The 19,995-nt window shown below is 29.7% G+C and overlaps 1 protein-coding gene across 2 annotated transcripts in view; it reads right to left on the bottom strand.

Annotated features, from left to right (window-relative positions):
• The window catches only part of LOC129962580 (runt-related transcription factor 1-like), an 85,207-nt gene that overhangs the window by 37,642 nt on the left and 27,570 nt on the right, over positions 1-19,995 (bottom strand). Inside the window, exon 2 of one of the 2 annotated variants that reach the window (XM_056076380.1) lies at positions 15,311-16,151. The exons of the other annotated variant lie outside the window; for it this stretch is intronic. Within the exon in view, the coding sequence (XP_055932355.1) occupies positions 15,311-15,689 (379 nt within the window). The 5' untranslated portion in view covers positions 15,690-16,151. The remainder of the gene's footprint in view (positions 1-15,310; positions 16,152-19,995) is intronic. 2 annotated transcript variants of the gene reach the window in all.

Raw genomic sequence — 19,995 nt, 5'->3', positions numbered from 1 at the left:
TCTCTCCAAAATGTTTCTTGCGTACAGGAGAATTTAAGTTTTAGACAGGTTTCCCTTGACCTACAGAAATAAAAATTTGACGCAAAACTACAATTTCAGTCACAAAATACCATACCAAATTTGATATATTTAAGTCATTGCATTTTTAAGTTATCGCGTTAATATGCTTCTGAAAATACAAACGTATACAGGCGTCTGAAAATACAGATACTTGTTGGATTTGGCTCAAAATTTAATAAGTGTCTACAGTATAGATATTAAATCTGTGTAACGAATTTTATTCGTTTTTTAATTAGCTGGTCAAATAAAATTCCACTGAATAAATTTTCCAAAAATTTTGACAGAAACCTACAAACTGGAATTAAAAAAACCATAACAATTCTGTACGTGAATTATCTTCTGTTGCACTTTTTGAATTATCTTTGCCAAAAACAGGCAGACATTTTCTAAAAATGTGTTTTTCGAACTTGGAAGATATAAAACTTGGAGATTCGTCAAAATATCAAGTTCGAATTTTTTTTTCTTTTTGACAATTAGAAAAATTTCTCTAAACATCTTAAGGATAAAATAAAAATCGATCATCTTCTTAATATGTTTTTTTCTATTGAAATATGTGACTAAAAATTGCAAAATGACATAATAAGGATAAAAAAAGATTATAAATATAACAGATAAGCATGCATTGATCTGAAGCTTCCAGAAAGGCTCAAACATCAAAATATTTTGTTGTCTTAACTTTGTGACTTTCAAATCAGAGGGGATGAAAAAAGCAAACGATGGCGTGCGGACGAAAAAGTATCCTTATTTAGGAAGGCAATCAGCTGATGGAAGGTCGAAACGACATTGTCTCCCAGCCCGAAGACCGGATGAAGGGCATGAAATTCCTCCGCCACCGCAACCAACTGTTCCAAAAAGCAATGTATACACATTCACTTTCCCATCGCTCTGAGACCAATCGCCGTTATGCGATATTGGTATTTTCCCAGCCTAACCCCAAAAGTTCAATAGACGGCTTCTACTCTCCGGCGGAGTAAATCATATCCCATTTGCGCTTCCGCCGCCGCCGATCTGGAGAGAAAGGAAAAAGAGACAATTTCCCGAGACGTGGGAACTGTTTGACTTGGATGAAAAACCATTCGATAGCGTCCCTCTGAATTAGCGAAGAACTTTTCGGGGAGGGCAGGAAAATAAGACCTAATAAATAAGTGAAAAAAGAGTTATGGAAATCAGAACATGGATTTTGTTCATAATTGGGGGATCATTCTTAAATATTTGGATATTTAGCAAAGTTCTTTTTTAAAAAAAATGTGTTATTGAAGGGTATTCGACAAAATTTGTCGGGAACATAGAATTGTGTTAGTTTTAGACCTTAGGGAAATGGAGTTCTCATTAATATTTTGATTACTAATGGAGCATATGTGACACTCATATTTTAAAATTATTGCATAAAAAATTACTCTGAAACTCATTGGTATGTATATTGTAGAACACGAATGTGCGTATGTTACAAAACAAGAATGTGTGTACGTTATAGAACAAGAATATGTATATGTTACAAAACAAGAATGTGTGTACGTTATAGAACAAGAATATGTATATGTTATAGAACAAGAATGTGTGTATGTTATAAAACAAGAATGTGTATAGAACAAGAAGGTGAGTATGTTATAGAACAAGAAGGTGTGTATGTTATAGAACAAGAAGGTGTGTATGTTATAGAACAAGAAGGTGTGTATGTTATAGAACAAGAAGGTGTGTATGTTATAGAACAAGAAGGTGTGTATGTTATAGAACAAGAAGGTGTGTATGTTATAGAACAAGAAGGTGTGTATGTTATAGAACAAGAAGGTGAGTATGTTATTATTGGCATAAAAATTAGTCTGAAACTCATTGGAATGTATACTGTACAACAAGAATGTATGTATGTTATAAAATAAGAACAGAAGTATACATTTCAATTCAATCAATCATATTGTACTTTAGTTTGCAATAAATATTGATTGAATAAGATCTCAATAATCAACTTTTATGCATAAAAGGGTGATTTTTGATTTTAAGATTATTGTATTCCAGTTTCCGGTTTAGAAATCACTGAGGTAAAGAAAAAAATTATTCCAAAAAGCAAATTGGGACATATTGTCTTCATTCATTTAGAAAACTGGGATTTTTTTTTAAAATCCATAGTCAAAGAATTTTAAAAATTCGAATTCGAGTTTAATAAAATCAGCTCTTGCTTATATATATCTCATGCGCCATTTCAATTTTGCCATCATCTAAGGAGTCATCTGATTAAATAGATGTCTAAATCTCAGAAGTAGCAAGTAATGTCTTAAATTTGTATGTTACAAAACAAGAAGGTGTGTATGTTATAGAACAAGAAGGTGTGTATGTTATAGAACAAGAAGGTGTGTATGTTATAGTATGTGTATAGTCTTCATAATCTTAAGAAAATACCAATAAAACTTTCATTAGTATGAAAAATTTTAATTTAAATAAAGGCTTAAAGTTAAATTTTTTTTTTGGAAAATTGGAATGATAATCAAATTTATTTGAAATTGCTATTCACTTTGATATTCCTTTTGCTATTTTTATTATTTATATTATATTTCTTCTGTAGAATTAATATATAATTTTTGAGTAACTGAAAAAAAGCTGTCATTATAAAAAGAAATGTGTTTAGATTTAAAAAATAATTACCTAATAATGAAAAATGTGTCTTGAAAATAAATAAATCTGTCGCTTCAAAATAGTAAAACTAGCGCAAAAGAAATTTAAAACAGAATTATTTTAATGCAAGAAAATCGGATAACGAAAAATGCAGATGCAATAACGTAAATACAGCATAATAAATTCGGAAATAATACCGTTTTAATAAAAATTCAGAATATTGAATTATCAGCCCGGCAATATTTTTTATAATTTCTATACTTTACCCTTTCGTGTGCTGGGAATCCACCGTTATGACAGAGTTAGATGTCCCATATGGTAGGTGTTAAGATCAAATAAGAGAAAGAAAATCCACTTTGATATCTAAATCTAGCGAAGATATGTTACACATAGGAACTTTTTTGTAAACTATCGCCAAAAAGAAATATTAAAGGAATATAGAACTTCATAGAAGTTATTTTATTTTTAAGAGATGTCTTTAAAATATTATAATTAAACTTAAATGCATTTGAAAGGCGTTTTTTCCCCCAGTAAATCCTTTCATGTAAATAAATCCTTTATTTACATGAAATTATATCACAAAAAAGATTTTTAGTATGTTGTAAGGATTTTTCAGTTTTATTTATTAATACATTTTTTTGAATGAATAATTTTACAAAAAGTTTCGGTGACAGAAATTTTTGTTGAATCGTGCAGACTTGAAAATGTTAAAAAACTCTACATAATTGCAAAAAATCTTTAATAATTATATAGATTCAATTAACTTTACCCTTTATAGAGTAGATTCGACCTTTCTATAGAATAGATTTGAAGCAAAACGGGAAGAAATAAATATTAAGACACTGAAAAGCTTCAAAGGATAATGAACGCTATAAGTAATTGGCAAGCATTCGGCTTTTGTGCCGAGAAAAGACACAAGAAACGCCTTGTTTACCATTTATCAACGATCTAGTGATATATAAATGTCCATTAAGGAAGATAAAAAGGAACTCAAAGCCGAAAATTCCACCCGTTGGCAATCTGGATTTCATTTACATTAAAACCAGGTCCGACAATACTCCCTCAGATGACAAGGTTTGTGAAATAAACTCCAACTTATGTCCAGCAAGAATTATGTCGGAAGATTTAAAAAGTTATAATTTTTCAATGGTTCCTATTTTATTTCGGTTTTAAAATAGAAAATTATATCTAACCTTTAAAACTTTAAAACTACATAACACTTCATAAGTATCTCTTTAAGACATAAGACACTTCATAAGTATCTCTTTAAGACATAAGACACTTCATAAGTATCTCTTTAAGACATAAGATACTTCATAAGTATCTCTTTAAGACATAAGACACTTCATAAGCATCTCTTTAAGACATAAGACACTTCATAAGCATCTCTTTAAGACATAAGACACTTCATAAGCATCTCTTTAAGACATAAGACACTTCATAAGCATCTCTTTAAGACATAAGACACTTCATAAGCATCTCTTTAAGTATAAGACACTTCATAAGTATCTCTTTAAGTATAAGACACTTCATAAGTATCTCTAAGTATAAGACACTTCATAAGTATTTCTTAAATAAGGAATCTTATGTAGCAGAAGGCTCAACTGACTAAATGGCAAAAAACTGATTAATAATCTATTATTTTAAAAACAGGTTTAAAAATTCGTCTGTCTCTTCTAATTATGAATTTATTTAAATTTACCACATTTTTTTGAAAAATCAAAACAATTTAATCTCGGAAAGTTCTGTTTCAAGTCAGAGGGCAAGGAATTTCAAAAATTTCTCAAAATTAATTGCAATTTTTCCCAGTCTTGTCAAGTTTTGCATGCTTCTATCATTTTATTTGCAAAGACGGAGACATCGATTGGATTCATTTAACATTTCACCAGGGTTTGAAAAAAAGGGGGTAGGGGAAGAATTTGAAAAAAAAGTTTTCAGCAGGCAAAGAAAATGGTTCATTCTCTAATTCGAATAACTCAGTCGAAAACTTCGTCCGAAGTCGCGCGCCCAAATAAAATCTGTTCGCTCTTCGCCATTCACAGAAAAGGGCAGGGGAGAAGGGGGGGGAGGAAAAGTTGGGCAATTCTGCTTTATCAACCACACTTTGCGTCTCAATAAGACTCGGATAAGAAAACGGAAAACGAAAACAACCATTCAAATACAAAAAGCAAACTTTCTTTTCACAAAAAGGGAGACGCAAGATAAAGTAAATGAAAGGAACGAAAAAAAAAAAAAAAAAGTGGGGGCAAGGAAAAAACGCAAAAAAGAAACCTCCCCTCGTCATGCTAATTCACTTTTGTTCTGTAGCAGAAGAAAGCTTCGCTGATTTTTAAGCTAAACACTGGAGGACGCAGCGTATTCCGCAGAGCTGAGTTGAGCAGCGCGACTGCTGCTCCCGTGTAAACGGCACAGAATTATAATTCAATTATGCGACAACGTTTACCAGCAATCCCTTGGGGCAGTGGGAAAGGCATTGGGCATCGCTAGCTTTTGCATGTAATTGAATTTGTATCTAAAATTCGGTTGATCGCGTCTCTGTATTTATCTGAATCCCTGCCCACGGATATATACTGGACTGAAAAACCTCTTATTGTTCTATTCCACCCATTCCACTTTTACTTATGTTGGTGAATTCTTAAGCAGAACAGTTATTTCTTTGCGTTCTAGAAAAACAAAATGAAGAAAAGGAACAAAACGAGAAAAAGAATCTAAGAAACAAAAATCACCTTATTTCTGGATCAGTGCGCTTCAGTTAGAACATTAATAATGGAAAGTTTAATGCAATTAATATCTGGCATCGTATGAAAGACTTTTCCCTTCAGTTGATGTTCTTTCCCATTCCTCTATTTTATCTACAAATTAGATATTTAATAACATTACTTTCTTTTTCGGTCTGTTAGTAAGATTGTACTGAATAAGAATGTTTTTTTTTCTTCCCTCTCTCTTTGTTCTGCGTATGAGATTCTTCTTTCTTTTTTTTTTTTTTTTTTTTCTTTTTGTCTATCTCATATCATGAGGTAGAATCATTGATTCTATTAGTTTTTTGTACGCAGACTTTATTTTAAATTAAGAAAGAAACGAATAAGTTTGAGGCAATACTAAAGAACGAAATTGAATTCGCTTTGCTGCCGTTGTATTTAAGGGGGGAAAGTCAGGAAAGATTACCGGCCAGGGTTATAGACGCGAGAGAAAACTTTGAATTGAAATGCAAAATCATCTCGAATAACTTAATTTTGAAGTCTGCTGTACAATCATTTTATTTTAAGATTCATAAATTACAAACATTTTTTTCCCTAGCTTTTTTCAAAGTATTGGTACGGCAGGCAATATTAACGAAAGTTACAGATTTAATCAGAAAATATTTCATTTAAATAAAACGAACTTGAAAGGACTTTTCGATTAATTTTCAGTGTCTTTTTTTTTTTTTTTATAAGTACTAACTTGGTATTCGCATATTCTTTACGCTTCTTCCGAATTAAATATTCAATTTTCAGTCATACGTAAATATATCGCATGTTGTATAAAAGTTTTGAAATTAATTTAGAGAACTAAAATATACGATACAAAAATGAAAAAAAAAAGAAGCATTATTTATGTATTGATAATATTTATTTTCCCAACTTCTAATGGAAGCAGCTTCACATTTTTTATTTACCAAAAAGCAAAATTTACCAAACAAATTTGATAATTATTAAAAGCAAAATTTACCAGTCAGAAAAAAAATTTATTAATTTATCTTCTTTTAACAATAATTAGTAATTGTTATTCAACCATGCATTATCAAAAGATAATACATTATTTTTTTGACCAGGTTTATCATAATGTACACATTTTTTTACCAGGTTTATCATAATTTACACATTTTTTTACCAGGTTTATCACAATTTACACACTTTTTTACCAGGTTTATCACAATTTTCACACTTTTTTACCAGGTTTATCATAATTTACAAAAAACAACCCCTATTAAAAAAAAATTTCTCAACTATCGAAAATTTTCGACACTACGTATATCTGAAAAAAGTTGATTTCAAAATTCTTTTTGAAACTGTCAATTTTTCCCAATTTTTTCTTCAATTTTTAAAAATTCAAATAGCATTTCATTTTTATTAATAAAGTTTAGCACGACTCCTACACATTTAAATTGAAATTTAATTTATTTATGTGAAATCCGATAAGATAAAATAATTTGTCCAGTCCCCAACAATTTGAAATGGCTATAGGGAAAAGCAGCGCAGTGGATTATTACGTTCAATTAAGTAATCTTGAACAGCATCAGGTAACTGCTGTATTTAATCAGGATGCAGCTTTAAAAGCATTATTAATCTGTTCTTAAGTACAATGAAACTAAGCCAGAGCTGTTTAATTTCTATGAAATCTTTCTACCACTTAAGGAGGCGTAGAAACACGTGTTACGTCTTTCATCAGCAATTTGGTTGCTGTCATCGATTGTAGAGAATTGGAATGTTAATGCATTTAGCCAATTGCATAATCGCAAGACTAGGGAAAGACTTATAGGTTGCCCCCAAAAAATTACAGACATTTTTTAACGGTACTTAATTTATAATAAATAAATCCTCATAAACAAAAGAGGAAGAAAGGAAACTCTTAAACTCTATCATTCTGCTGCAACAACGTATCTTGATGACTGTCTTCCAAACCAATGGTTTGTTCGTAGAGGTCAATAGAGTACTTTGCCCGACCCCTAGAACTGATGCCATTTGACTTTTGCCTTGTGGGGAAACAGAGAACCGGCTACATTGGAAGATTTACAAGCCACAAATGAGCAAGAAGTACCACATTACCAAATGAAAAGTTTGCAAATCAACAGCCCACCCTCATCAGCGGTAAATTCAGCAGAAAGGTAATAATTTTGAACATCTGCGGTGGAAGGAATAATTGCCCTTTTTATGTACTTTTTGTAATTTAAATATTTATTATACGTGAATAAAAAGTTACAATTATTCAAACTGTGTATACATTTTTTTTATGGACACCCTGTATAAAACGAGTTAAATATTGGGACTTCTCGTATATTCTCATCTCGTATAAGTAAAAAAAAAGCATCGGAATATTCATGAATTGTTTATTCTCCACAAATCAGTTTTTCTAATAGAGGGTTCTTAAAAAATCATGATAAAATCCATTTCCATTTGATAAATTGGGAGATTGTCCACAAGAAAATCTCACAGAATCATATTTCATGCAATATTTGTACAATTTCGCCGATTTTCAGCGAAATTTCAGGGCCATGTATTTATCGAATATATTAGGGTTTCTTAAGCTTTTTATTAAGATAATTGCTTCCAATCGAAAAAATATTTTACTCTCCTATCAGTGCAAGATATATGTATAAGCTACACAAATTTTAGCTTATGGCTTTCACTTTCTTGGACTCCCCCACCCCCCCAAAAAAACTGTCCAAGTGGGTTGGTATCATACGTATTAAACTATATAAATAGACTAATAAAAGCCTTAGGTGTTTATGAGTTTTTGTGCCACTCTCATATAAACTATACGTGTTCCTGCGTGAATAACAGAAATACAGATTAGAACAAAACTATCGCGTAACTGAAGCAGTCAATTTATTTTATATGAAGAACAGAATTTAAACACTTTTATAAAGTTTATTGAATAATGAAATAATTTGATAGTGGCATTGGCGATTAAATTTCTAACGATCTCAAAATTGAAATTATGTTCTCTTTCTGATGAAATCGTTCCAGAAAACTAGAAAAAGAGGGTTGATTGATATAAACCGAAGATTGTAAAAGATAGTGCCCTTTACGATAAATAAGAACTATTTGACGATATATCTTCAATTTAATGATAATTATAAAAACGCACTTAAATCAATGTACTAATTTTTTTAATATCTTCGACTTTCCTTAATTTAGAAGTTAATTATAAATATTATAAAATTATAAAGCCCTTTATTCTTTGAATTCGCTACCAATTGTAATCATTCCTATGGAATAAAAGCTTAATTAAATTATTTAACTTGCAGACAATATTACACATAGGTATTGTCATCGAGAATATAAATGTACAACTTCAAAATTATGGGACATAAGAAAATAAGTGAAAAATCATGGCAACGATATATCTTTAAAAATATGAAACAAGTCAAGTTAAATTAAAATGCATAAAAATATATTAAATATTGAAGAAATAGGACCAGTTTTACAATTAGGAGAATCTGGTTGATTACTTGCGGTCGTCATAACCAAAGACGCAATCATCCATTAAGGGAAATTTATTAGTTTGTTGGATATCGGTATCTCACAATAAATATTAAATTCCAATATTCATTTTATTATAACTGTATTAAACATATTAATGAATTATTATTATTTCAAATTTATTAATAATATTGAAAATTGTTTTACTTTTTAAAGCAATTTGAATGTTCAGTTAATTTCAGACTATGATATATTTTTAAATTAAATATATTTAAATTTGATTTGAATACATTTGCTTTCGTATGTGAATGTATGTACATATTGGCAAAGGACACATAAATTGAAAGAACTCCTAAAAGGCAAGATATCCTACCACCCACTGTTCGAATAAGAATATGCTTTAAAAAATTTGTTATCTTCCCAGTTTTCTAAGCAAGTCTAGTTCAGAATTTCGCATTAAGTTCAATTCCCGGATCTTTATGTCTTTATAGCTATTTTATAGTAACTGACTTAGCCATGAATATTGGTTGTGTTTACTTTCAATTAAATCTCTTACGCAAAACTTTAGGTCAGTAATTTATACAAGAAATTTTTTTTGCGCATAAATTTATTTTTAATAAACATTAAAACTGCTATTTTATTAGCCTTACACCTGTTTTGTTCATTGCGTGTATGAAAAATCCTAATAGATTCAAATCCGATGACATCAAAATGATATAAAAAGTCAAATTGTCCGGTAAAACTCTAGCGGTAGTGTAATTTCACTTTCTTATTCTCTATATAAATTATACAAATATGAAAAAAATCTTTTTTCATAATAATGGAGGAAAAAAAAATCACGGCATTAAAAATTTGACGCAACAACAAAAATAGTCTAAAATTTAAATTGACAATAAAATCTTTTGTTTTTTGTTTTTAAAAATTACCAAGATTCTGAGCAAGCTTGCCTGAAAATAAAATTGGATCAGTAAAAAGACTTTTCTTTTAATTTTAATACAAAAAAAAATTTTGTACAATAATATTTTGGCGAGTCAAATGTGACATTTTGCCAAAATTTATTTAATTTTTAATAATTTCTTTAAATCGCTTCAAGCTGCACATTTCACTTCACAAAATGTATCCGATTAATTCAGTAGTTTTAGATTTTATGGACTGTCCTGCCAACACACTCGCATACACATTCATCTTTATTATTTGTAGAAATGAGACGATAATCAAACGTTGATAAACTAATCATTCCGCTACAAAAACTAGTCACCTGCAAATCTTCATAATAATACATGAACTAACTCACCCTATCATCAATCAGAGTCAATTAATATTTTCAATTCAGTGTGTGTGTGTGTGTGTGTGTGTGTGTGTGTGTGTGTGTGTGTGTGTGTGTGTGTTTCTCCTTTTTTCGAAAATGAATAATTAATAACAGATAAAGGAGGAAAGCGAAATCTGTTTAGGATACTTATATTCCATTTTGAAATATTTCACTGAAATGTTTTTATTTTTCAAGAGGATTTTCCTAAATATTTTTGTTTGCGGATATGAAAGAATCCAAGAGGAGGTGGTGTGGCTTCGATTCCAGTATTATTCTGTGCACTGCCGGATTTACGTATAAACTACACAAGTCATGGCTTAGGAATTTTGAAACATATTTTATCCCCAGGGCCAGATTAAATCTTCCTGGGGGACCCTTAGGCAATACAATTCTCCGCATCTTTTTCTTTCCTCTAAACTTTCAAAATCTATTTTAATATAATATTAATTAGCGAATTCTGACATCAACAAGAAGCAAAACGCTTATTGTCAGATCCATTTCTAAAAAGTTTTTTTTTTATTTATTTTTTTTTTAATATATCGCGTTAAAAAAAAATGCGCGATTGAAATTTAAAAATAATTTTTAAGCGAAATAGAAAAACAAAATGTTACGCATTTTAAATAATATTTCATTAATTGTAGGATCGGACATTTATTAAAGTTACGAAGCTCCGCGTTTATTTTTGTCTAGAACTATATAATAACATAAAATGAAGCTTGCAGATAGAGGGCAATTAGAAATGTTACTAGAATAATGTTCCAAAATTAATTTAAACAATACTTGATTTTAATTTGCTTAAATTAGATACAAATAAAAAATAAATACCATAAACGAAAATTTTGAGAGCGTGAGGTCTTCTACAGTTGTGAGAGTTAGATAGTTTCCTACGTTGTCTATTTAATAATAATCAATGTATCAAATAATCATCTATGATAATTTGGTTGAAATAAGGGAATGATTTGCTTGATTTTCAAACAATAAAGAGACCAAATTGCGCCGTCACAGCACAAAATTTCGTGGAGACAATAAAAGAGTTAAATTTTCAAACAGATTTTCTTTTGAGATAAAAAACAAACATATATTATGATTTAAAAAATTTTTATTTGCGAAATCTTATTTTACTAAAAATATATATTTGTAAATAAAATGTAATGTTTCAAATTGTGAAAAAAATTGAAGAAACAAGAGCATTTCTTCTAAATCAAAACTGATACTCAGACGACTTTATCTAAATACCATCAATTTATCATGAATTGTCTAAGGAGCCGATTTCCAATATACCTTTGTATAAACGCACATTTCTAAAAGAAACAAAACATCGAACATCATTTCTAAAATACTTTTAAACACTAAATTTGATATTAAAATATACTGTATTTGTACTAGATCGTGACATTGGATGTCTTGTTTAAACAGGACCTACATAAGCTGCAATTTAGAAACATTTTTTTAATCTCTATTTTTATTTTCTTGTATTATTTTAAAGAATTTTTTTACACTGTTTCAAAGTTTTCGAAACTTACTTAGCAGGAATTCCGTTTATTATTACGTTGAAAAACTCAATTTTAAGCAATTTGCCGTTTGATTAAGAATGAAACATTCTGTTCCAAATCAATTCAGATTTATGAGGTTATGGCGCCGAAACTTAAGAGGGTAGTGTATTGAATTTTGTGGATCGCAAAGATGTAACATCTATCAGTTTTTGACCTTAATAACTCAAACATAAACTCAGCAAACGATTTTGGTTTACAATACTTTATTATACATTTTTAAATATTTCTTTTTCTGGTTGCCATTCATTCATACTTTGTGAACCAATTTTATTTTCAAATCCATGCCTTAGGCTCGAACACAAATTATTGTAACTACTGATGATGCTTTAAAAAAATGTGTAAGTAACCTTTGCAATTGTTCATCCTTCATTTCTATAATTTTCCTCAGTATTTAAAACTTACTGACAATCTAACATGACAATCTAACGAAACTCTTCGAACCATTTTTCCAAAATTAACCCAGTTAATATAAAGAAAGGGAGTTAAAAAAAAAACACAGAAAAAATGGAAAAATAAAAGCAGTTTCCCTAGCTTATTTACAAGAAGTTTAAAGCATATTTTTCAATGTACTGCAAACTACTGCTGATTCTCTTTTGAATCTGCCAATTCTCGTGAGTACCAATTCCCTTTTGAATCTGAAGAGAGTAAAGAAAACATTCATTTCCGTGAAATAAATTGGGCTGTTTTAAATCTTGAGCATAAAATTTTAATAATTCATAGTTCATTATAGCCATTTTCTTTAGTATTGAAAACTTACTTTAACCGCAATCTAATGAAACTCTCCGGGACATTTTTACAAAATTAACTAAGTTAACTTTTTAAAAAAAGGGAAAGAAAGAATGAGAGAGAAAAAAAAGGGAAAAATAAAAAGCGTTTCTCTAGCTTATTTACAAATATTTAAAGCATGTTTTTCAATGTATAACAAACTGCTGCCGATTCTCTTTTAAATCTGCCAATCTGCTCAGAAGTACCAATACCTATCCAGTCTCAATCAATTCTCTTTTGAATTTGAAGCAAGTAACTAAAACATTCATTTCCGCGCAGAAAATTAAGCCGTTTTAATCATAAAATTTCGGTAAAGACGTCAGATTAGTTTATTTAAAATTTGAAACAACACTCACTAAATTTAGCATTTTTTATTAATTATGATTTAATTTATCATTAAGTTTTAAATTACCTTTACTAAAGGAAATTATAAATAATAAGCTCACTTGTTATAATTATTGGATCCAAACGTACAAACAGCTTTTAATGATTATGATGAATTCAGTTTTCTTTTGCTAACAAATAGCTTGTGAAAGCATTATTTAGTTAATACAGGAAAAGACATTAGCATTTGAATAAACTCCCGGAACATTTGCATTTGAATTGGCGAAGTGATAAAATTAACCATTCATTGAATTCTATCAATGCTGTTTGAAATGATTATTAAAGGAAATAATACAAAGAAGGAATAAATTCAAATAGAAATTCTTCTATGTGCGAAGAATTAATTTGATAAATGCCACATAGATTATAATATAAAATACTTTTAATAAATGATTATATATATATATACGTGGGTAAGTTTTTCTAGTGAAATATTTAACATTTTCTCTAATCATCAATACACCAATGTATTTAAAAGTATTTTTTAAGTGTCTTAAGTGTACGAAATTTATTTTCAACCTCCGTTTTCATCAAAAACCATAAAATAATTTAGGGTTTTTGATGATTATTATTAATATAAATACATATCATACTTATTTGATGATGATTATTATATACCTCAAGGATATTATACATTTTTAATAAATATGAGAATATAAAAGTTTACTATCAGAAATTTATTTTGTCAAAAATTCTTCAGCATTAAACTCGGAATTCTTTCATTTAATAATATTCTTGAATGCACTTTCGATACAATTTACAATCGATATAGCTACGAACGTAAAGAATATTTGCTGATTAATTTGCATGAAAATACTGAAAAACGTAGTTTTTAAATTAAATCTCAAAACTACCCAAAATAGAGTAATTGGTATAAAATAGAGCACAATAAGAATATTTTTTGCAAAGACTTTTTTTTTAGTGGGAAATTTTATACAGAGGGGAAAAAAAGGAAAAGAATTAGTGGTTTAAGCAAATTTTAACTGCACTGTATTTAGATTGAAGGGCCCCCCCCCCCCTTTTCTTCTCAATATACAAATTAAAACATTTACCGCTCATAGTTCAAATAAACTTTCAAAATCGAACTCGCATTGTTCTAAAACCAGCTGACATTTTTTTTCTAATTTTTAATTTTAAAAAAAAATTTTTTTTTGGAGAAATAAATTACTAGCATGCATTGAACACTTTTAGATGAAAATATTCAAATCTTTCATTTTCGAAAAGAAAAGAAAAAGTTTGACTATGTTTCTCATTTTAGATTTTGTTAAATTCGTATTATCAAACGAATCTAATTCGTAAAATTATTCTGACAATCTACAAAGCTTCAATTGTAACTAATCAAGTCTGTATAGTATTCGCCTTATTCAAAAGAAATCTCACAATTCAATGATGAATATTCCTTTTAAAGGAGATTTTGAACATGTAAAGTTTAATGAATTTCACTTATTAAGACTTCTTGCAACTTTTTTTAATTTTAAAATTTCTGATAAAGGGCGCGAAAAGATTAAAAACATAATAAATTTACAAAAAAAAAAAGAAAGAAAAGAAATCTGTGTTTTAGTTTTATAGCATGACATTTTTTCGCGTCATTTTTTTATAAACTTATGTAACAATCGAACAATGTTTACGTATAAGAAGCAAATGGAAAGATCAGTGACTTTATTTTGTTAAATTAAAGATCGCATAAGTTTCAATTATTGAAGAGATTAAAATTATTCATTTTCTTTATTTATAACTGAAATCTTATTGAGAAGCATTCATATAATTTGATCAAAAGCCTTAAATATTAACGATCAAACCTTTTTTTTTTAATTCGTTTTTTGCTTAAATTTCAATGTGGACATCATATTCTCCTTTGCTCACTTCCCTTTTACCATCGAGGAAAACATTTCCAAACAAACGTTTTCCTTAAAAATATTTAACTGATCTCAAAATTGTGAAACGTATAATAAAAGCAAGCATGTATAGCTGATAAGTAAAACAAATGAAAATTTATTGATATGTCTGAAGTCAGGATTAATTTTATGAGAAATCTTTGCTTATAAAGTCTAGAAAATTTTTTTAAATAAAATTTATAATTACTCCAAAGTTATTTTACATAATCTTAATTTGATCTTTACCGCAGCTTAAGCAATTCTGGTTCAATTCTAGTTTAGGATCATTGTGTGATCTGAATGATACAAATGTGCCTTTATTAGGATTTAGAGAGTCTAATTATTTAATAGTAAGAAAGGATTTTAATTTTTCGTAGAAAGTTCATTTTTTATGGTATTATAATCGGTTTTCTAAAATTTTAACTCAAATGAATAAAGGCATTAATTCAAAAATTATTTCTATCAAAAACTTATTGAATAATTCTACCTTAATTAAAAATAGATCTCATTCATTTATTAAGATAATCAGACTAATTGGCGGAACTTAAAAATGAATGAAAAGGAAATAATTATTACCTCGACCGCTTCTGCCGACGAACCTCAGATCATTAAACTTGGCCACTTGGTTTTTGACCACAGCTGTTGCGTTTCTCAGTTCGGCACTGTAGTTTTCGTCGTTGCCGGCCTTAATTGTGACCACTGTCCCATCAGCAACCTCCGCCAAACAGACAACTTTGAAAGCGATTGGCAGAGTCTTGTTGGATCTCCAGTGATTAGGTAGGGGAGAGCACAAAAAACACGGACTTCCAGTCTTGACCAGGTCATTCGGGTGATCTGCTAATACATCATTCAACAGTCTCTCTGGAGGATACACATAGTCATTTGCTAGCGATCTGTCCGGACTAGTTGTTGTTGTCACCGGTGATCCGTTCATCGAATCAGCGGGAAGATGCATGGTTCTTTTCCCCTATGTCCTTATTATTTAAGCGTTATCTAAAGAAATCCCTAAATTTCTTTGTAGTGTCCTTGGCCAGGCACAAGAGAGCTGGCATCAACAGGCCATTGCCAACATGAATTTTAAAAGACTTGTCTGCCTTTAGCATCCGACACTTGCAGAAGAAGATTCAGCTGTCTCCTGTCAGAACCTTCGCTTTGCCAGCACGTGCGAAGTCTCTCGCATGTCAAAGCCGCAAACACAGACACGTGCGTACTTTTTTTGGTTTTCCAAGAAAGCAAACGATTTCGATCTTTATACAACTAAGTAACTAAAAGATGCAGACGATTCCGTAAGGGAAGATGAACTTGCACGGCAGGCAGTAGCAGGTGGTTGTAAAAGTTGACCGCAGTTCCAAAGTTAGCAGAAGCAGGCAGGAAGTTTTCACAGAGGCGACTGTCGCGCGCTCAAGCTCGCCGAGAACTGAGAAAAGGAAGTATAAAAGACAGAGAATGGGAGAGGCGGTATGTGTTGTGTGTGGAACAGGGTGGGGGGAGGCAGACCACGTGACTTTTCCCTCTAAACCACCACTCCCCTGTGTGGTTCACCGGCGTGTATCCCTCCGCCGGGACCGTAACACCACGCCTGTCTTCGCGACTGTCAAACCGGCTGCCGCAGATTACCGTCTGCGCTCCCCTCCCCAGCATCCAGTAACTCCTCCCTCTCTTGCGGCCCCCCACTCTGGGCTCCCTCCCGGCCCGCTCAGAGCCAAGGGAATCGATAGTGTTCGCCGACAGAACATTTTCACCCCCCTTTTTCCATTCGAACTTTACTTCGCGCCCGTTCGCAGAGAGTGAACTACTTTTTGCCTTTTCCGTGATGGGTTGAGTTATGAATGCTATGAACGAAAAGATCGTTGGGACAGATTTGGGCTCGTAGTTTTCTCTTAGTGAGAAATGAAAGAACATTTAAATATATATATATATATATATATATATATATATATATATATATATATATATATATGTGTGTGTGTGTGTGTGTGTGTGTGTAATAACACTTCATGGTGCCATGGATTCAAATATTTTTCTCTATTTTAAACAAAAAAAAAATTATTTATATCAATTAAAAATGAAGATGGGTAAAAAGATTCGTAATTAATCAAATATTTGAAAAAATAACAAGGAGTTATTTTCATTGATAGGAAACAAAGGTCGGCCTATATTTACAATTAGCATTCATTTATATTAAAGAATCATAGAAATGAAAGCGAAAGTTTTGGCTGTTTTAAATGCATTTTGGTCACTTTAATTAGAGTGGAACTTTAATTTTTCGCAAAATTAGTATGCTAATTAAAAGAAACAAATACATAATGAAGTTAATTTTTCATTGAACTATAAAAGTAAAACTGCTTTAAGTTAAATTTATTCTCAATAATTTAATTATGTATTGGTAAATTAGTTTGTAAACAACTTTTTTTACCAAAAGAAATGAACTAAAACTATATTCAACAAAATTTTCTGTTAAAACAATTATAATTTATTATATAAATTACATACATACAAGTTTGAGAGGGAAAAGAAGAATCCGTTTCTTTTCTTTGAAAATGCTAAGAAATTCATTAATCACAGTTATCATATTTTAACTCAATAAAATTTACAATTTTAAAAGTAAAGAGATATGCATCTTCACATTGTCTTCACACGCTTTTATTTAATTTTATCTATTTCCTGTATGTAATAATAAAATCTTCTCATTGAATTTCTCTCATTTTCTGAAGTACTAATGTTCTTTTTGTAATAATGTTTCGCATTTTCGTCTTCACATTGAATATCAGAATGATATTACCAATTAATGAATTAAGTAAATTTGATTCCAAATAAATGGTACTATTTTTTAATGAGTATGAGAAAAAGTTCTTTGCAAGATTAAATGTTAGTTATTTAATGAACTATATATTAAAGACAGGAAAATATAAAATCATTAAGAATTTTTTTTAGCTGCCTATTAAAGGTTTGCTTTAAAAATTGCTTTTATTAATTTTTCTTTAAAAAATATGATTTTTCAAAAAATGAAAAATTCTAATTAAAAAAAATATATATAAATTTACTAATTATAAACAATTTCATCATTTGGAAAAATATAAGTATGAATGTAGGAGAAATATAAAGCGGTCGGTTTTAATGACATTCGTTCTCTTAACATTTTTATACGATAGTTTAAAAACTCGGATCTTCCGTAAAATGAAGAGATTTAGTAAAGGCATATCCATTACTCAGTATAAATAAAACAGAAATCCAAAAATAGTTTATACATTATAGAAATCCAAGCTAACCAACAGTGTTTTTTTTTTTTTTTTTTTTTTTCCCCTCATAAATACTGCGAATGAATAGGAAAGTTACACTGGAGATTTGTGGAAAGTTAAAGTAAATAGTTATAAAAAAATAACACTTCATACCGAAAAAGAGTTTTAATTTATTGTTACTATTATAATTGAATGAAAATGTGAAGTACTCTAATCATTTTATTTATGTACCTTTGAATTATTATTCTCAATGCTTTTTAAATTGTGGGGATATTATTCTAAAAATTATTAATAGTTAATGGAAAAAATTGTTTTTTTCAGTTTTTTAAAATTTGTTTGGTGCAGATGACACCCTCATTTTAATTCGAAATAAAAGTTGCAGGCGGTAAAAGGGTCTTGACTATATGAATATTTTATGTAAAAATACCTTTTACAGTAAAAATACTTTATATATTAGAAGAATGGGTTATTTCGATGAACTTCGGTATTCTGACGTGCGCTGATTTTAATTATATATTTCTCTCATGTGCTATTTACACCAGATAGTTGTACGTTTATATGTTATGGTATTATACGCTATACGATATCACATATATTATCTGCAGCAGCTGAGATGATTAAATAATAATTGTGATCTTAATCATATTATAAGTGTTTGTTAAGTAACAAAATACTTCAAAATCTATATGCAAATATGGAAAGTAAGAAAGCCATTAAATGGAGCTCTTATCCCCTTATATAAAAGGCATAAAAATGTTTTCACCTTTAAAAATGCCTGCAAATAACACCTAATCTGATATATAATTAAGAAATTAAAAATTGAAAGGTTAGGCCAGCATATTTTGCTTTCTAATTAATACCAGCTCAAACAAAGATTTCAATGTCGATAGTTTAGAGACTATGGTTGAAAATATTTACGAAGATGTGAACATTTAGCAAACAACAGTATATAAGGGGAGCAACGAATTGCTTACCAAGCAAATTTTAAATGGAGATATTAATTCATACAATTTCACTGATTGATTTTTAACAAAATTAAAGCCCCAAGTGTGAAAATCATTTCAAAAGCAATGATGCAATTCCTTATATACATTTTTTGGTCCTGTACCTACACTCCCAAAGCGCCTCCAACGCCTGTGCGTAAAACCGCTATTTCGTAATTTGACATTTTAAGATACAAAATAATAAAAGTAAACTAGTCGGAACGATCTCCATTGAACTCTTTCGCAAATCTCTACTTTTCATAAAGGCGAGTAAGCGTGCACGCGCGTGGGTAGCATTTTTTTAAAATTTAATTTTAAAAAATAGGCTAGATTTTGATGTTTTCCCCAATAACTTCTGAAAATATTCCAGCTCAAAAGTGATTTTTACACTGTTTTGAAGTTCAAAAAAAAAAAAAAAATATCCTCCAATAATGCCAAGTTAGTTGAAAAATTCTTTAGTCTAAATTGAATTAACTTTTAAATATATTTTTAAGTATATTTCACAATAATTTCATGATTGCGAATGAGATCAAAATAGTTTTTATTGTTTCATCTATTATTTAGTCATGTGATTTGCTACCGTTGTTAAAAGGCTAAAACGGATTCTACTTAACATATATGTACTTTAAAGGACGAATAAAAGATATATATCTCTAACTATAATATCTTTAAATAGTCTATAAATAGTATCTATAATATCTCTAAACTTAGAAGATGGATGAACCACATAAAATAGTGCTACAATCTTATGGAACTGGCTTTCTTTAGAAAAGTTCATATGAGCAATGAATAGAACATATACAAGACTATTAAAATAATATGACTTTAATGTCTCACAATTCGGCGGAATATTGGACAAGAAGCTTTATCTAAACGATTTAATTGAAAACAAATATAACCAGTATCTCTGGACAGCCATCTGGTGGCTGAAGACTACTACTTCTCTAATAAAAGTGTTATGCCCTTGTATAAAATTGTGGATTTGGGGCAATGCCTTGAAAGTTTTGAGTACTCAGATGTTTATTTTCACAGATAGGGG

Source organism: Argiope bruennichi, chromosome 3, assembly GCF_947563725.1.
Source record: "Argiope bruennichi chromosome 3, qqArgBrue1.1, whole genome shotgun sequence".
Lineage (NCBI taxonomy): Eukaryota > Metazoa > Arthropoda > Arachnida > Araneae > Araneidae > Argiope > Argiope bruennichi.
This window is presented reverse-complemented; position numbering and strand designations above follow the sequence as displayed.